General features: G+C 34.3%; 1 protein-coding gene across 1 annotated transcript in view; it reads left to right on the top strand.

The window, feature by feature from the left end:
- The window catches only part of LOC119837811 (nucleolar protein 56), a 7,575-nt gene that overhangs the window by 1,992 nt on the left and 2,004 nt on the right, over positions 1-3,579 (top strand). Inside the window, exons 3-7 of the mRNA XM_038363577.1 lie at positions 40-207; positions 800-998; positions 1,414-1,677; positions 2,395-2,549; positions 2,917-3,087. Of these exons, the coding sequence (XP_038219505.1) occupies positions 40-207; positions 800-998; positions 1,414-1,677; positions 2,395-2,549; positions 2,917-3,087 (957 nt within the window). The remainder of the gene's footprint in view (positions 1-39; positions 208-799; positions 999-1,413; positions 1,678-2,394; positions 2,550-2,916; positions 3,088-3,579) is intronic.

Below are 3,579 nucleotides of genomic sequence, written 5' to 3'. Positions count from 1 at the left end.
ATAGATAGTGTATTACTAAGTTTTTATTATGTATAACAGGCATTCTGCCGGAGGATTTAAACCTCTTCCTTGAAGGTGCATTGCCAAAACGCAAGAAGCGATCAAAATGCACCCTAGGTGTACTCGACCCAAAGCTCGGTGCAGCTATCAGCGAAGCCCTGGAAATCCCATGCTCACATATTGGTGCAGTACCTGAGCTGATCAGAGGTAAGGCTTGGATATGTGAGGACTGTAAAAGTCAATAGTGGGAATATATTATATGGGCTGATGATGATGAAGTATCGAATGATCAGTTTAGTTAGCATTTCAAACACAAAACATTGTTTATTGAATATAAATTAAAAAACGGAGTATTTCTTTTTAGAGCTACCTATATTTTTTTATAATATATTTAATTTAATGTAAAGCCACAGCTGTTATTCGACGGAAATTTCCTTTTTAAAGTATTTGTGTGCAACTACCATTTTTTGTTACGAACTGTACTGTATGCTCAATAGATATGGATATATTATATAGATACTCTTCAATTTAACTTGAATATGCTTAAACCCTAAGCTTACAACTCTTGTAAAATTATTATTTTTTTATAATCTATATATATATATATATATATATATATATATATATATATATATATATATATATATATATATATATATATATATATATATATATATATATATATATATATATAGTTAACCTATAATATAATAGTTTTTTTTTATTAACATAGGTTATTTGTTTTATACAAGCTGTTTATGTTATTTTTAGTACCTTATTGAATTTATTATAATTGCAGGTATAAAATTCCACTTTCACGCTTTAATCAAGGGGCTGACACAGAAGGCGTGCAGTGTGGCTCAACTCGGACTTGGCCATTCCTATTCTCGAGCCAGGGTCAAGTTCAACGTGCACCGAGTAGACAATATGATCATTCAGTCTATTGCGCTTTTAGATCAATTGGATAAAGATATAAATACATTTTCTATGAGGATCAGGTGGGTTCTGGTAGGGTGTCTTTACTTTGAAAGTAGTATGGAATTTTTGAATGAAACTAGTATGAAGTTTTAAAGGATCATACGGATACTGAAAACATAATGTGTTCAAACATAAGCAGATGGTATAGATCTTAATTTTTCGGCTGTTGGTAATCTTATAAACTAATTGAATCTTATGGTTATTATTAAAATGCAAAACATTTTTGTATCATGTGGAAAAAAAATCTCCACCCGCCCTCTTCTCCTTGTCTCTTAACACCCAAAATAAAAGTCGCTTGACGTCGATTTGCGGGAACGTGCCCCATTATTATACATATTTAATGCAGTTGTGGTTTAGAGAACCTTGTTATCTGTTAATTATAATAAGCATTATAGTTTAACAGAATTAATTATAATATTTTTGCAATTTTTTCAGAGAATGGTACTCCTACCACTTCCCGGAGCTTGTCAGCATCGTGCCAGACAACCATCTATACACGAAATGTGCTGAATACATTAAAGACAGGAAATCTCTCACCGAAGAGTCAGTGGAGCCCCTTACCGAGATACTCGGTGACTCTGAGAAGGCTCAAGCTATAATAGATGCGTCCAAAATGTCCATGGGCATGGATATATCGCCCGTGGACTTGATCAATATACAAATGTTTGCTGGGAGGGTTGTGTCATTGAGCAATTACAGGTGGGTGTGGTCGTTTTTTAAATTCCGTTTTACATTTTGTCGTCGTCATCTTCATCGTCATCAGCCCATATATGTTCCCACTGCTGGGATACTGGCCTCCTATGAGGGTTCAGGCCATAAACCACCACGCTGACCAAGTGCGGGTTGGCAGATGTCACATGTCTTCCAACATTTGATTCTTGGGCATGTCGGTTTCCTCACAACGTTTTCCTTCATTGTTTTAATTTTTTTGTATTTGTATTGGCAACATATTATAGGCGATATTTACTAATTTATTTCACTGTGTCACATATCTTACTCTGATATGCATTGTAATGCATATTAATACTAGCCTTTAAGATTCTGCATTTTTTTTCTTCATATTTTTTCAATATGTATAAGAATGAATAATGTTCTGCAAAACATAAGAACACTTGAATAAGGAAATCCAAAAGCAGATACAGGGAGATAGAGATTAATTGATTGTTTTTAATATTATTTTGTGCACGTTTGATCAATTGCAAGTTGTTTAATGGCTTGTGATTATATTAGCGTGCTATATAAATTCAACTGAAGAATAAATACGTATCCAGAATATACGCATATCTATATTCGTGTTGATACATAACTTTGCGTCTTTAATGAAAGGCGTATTGATTTCTGCGTATTGATTTCTGAACTGATCTTGTAGTGTTATTTTCTAATTTCTATTACTAATAACTTTTTTTTTCTTTCTAGGAAGCAAATATCGGAATACCTTCACACGAAAATGAACTCTGTGGCTCCAAACCTGACGACCCTCATCGGAGACCAGGTCGGAGCTCGGCTCATCTCAAAGGCTGGATCGCTCACCAACCTCGCCAAGTATCCTGCGTCTACTTTGCAGATTCTTGGTGTGTAATGCTTTCAATTATTTAATTATACCTTTTACATTTACTTTTCTTAATCAGTATTGTTTATTATTGAATTAAATAATTTTCATTTCGTACTTTGAAATAAATATCACGCTCAAGCGAATGTGGAAACTGTCTTTTCATTGTCTTCTAAAGTTTTGGGGAGTACCAAAAAACGGGAGTTTGTTTGTTGATGTGTTTTGAACAGTGCTTTTTGAATCGAGAAACCTCAGCCAGCCACCTTTGTTTTAAATTCAATTTAAACCTCCTTTTTTCGTTGCATCAATAACTAAAAAGTTATAAAAAATATCATCAATTATTAAAAATCATGAAAAAACATTTCTTACATAATTTCATTCAACTTCAGGTGCCGAAAAGGCTCTGTTCCGTGCCCTGAAGACGCGTTCGAACACGCCCAAATATGGTCTCCTGTATCACTCCACATTCATCGGTCGAGCTGGACTCAAGAACAAAGGCAGAATCAGTCGGTACTTGGCCAATAAGTGCTCTATTGCATCGAGGATAGATTGTTTCTCTGGTAAGTACTGGGTTCTATTCATGTTTATAACCAACTGTTTGGAAAAGTGAACTAAAAAAATGTCTCACTCTTGTATTACAAAGGCTAATCACCGACTTGTCCATAAAGATAATCAAGCAGTGAAATAGCTGTATAATGCATTTGCCCCATACCCCTCAAGGGAACATGGGACATCAATACACTAATGTTTATAGACTTGCATAAGACTTTGTAAATCAAAGATCACTCTTGTCCCCCAAGTAAGTCCCAGATAGTCTATTTAACACTTTTTGACATAAATTATCAGATTGAGTTTTATAATTTTATATGTATCCCAATCATTCATAGATAAAACAAGGAAATCGCATGAGTACACATGAGTAACAATGGCAAAAACTAAAAAAAAAAATGTGTATATAATTTAGCTTCCTATTTCGTTTTTAACACGTTGGCTGCTGAAACACACCTGTTGTGTAAAAATGCTTGGAACCAAGGATGCGGCTTTACACGCCT

Source organism: Zerene cesonia, chromosome 29, assembly GCF_012273895.1.
Source record: "Zerene cesonia ecotype Mississippi chromosome 29, Zerene_cesonia_1.1, whole genome shotgun sequence".
Lineage (NCBI taxonomy): Eukaryota > Metazoa > Arthropoda > Insecta > Lepidoptera > Pieridae > Zerene > Zerene cesonia.
Note: the sequence above shows the minus strand (reverse complement) of the source record. Positions and strands in the feature narration are given on the sequence as shown.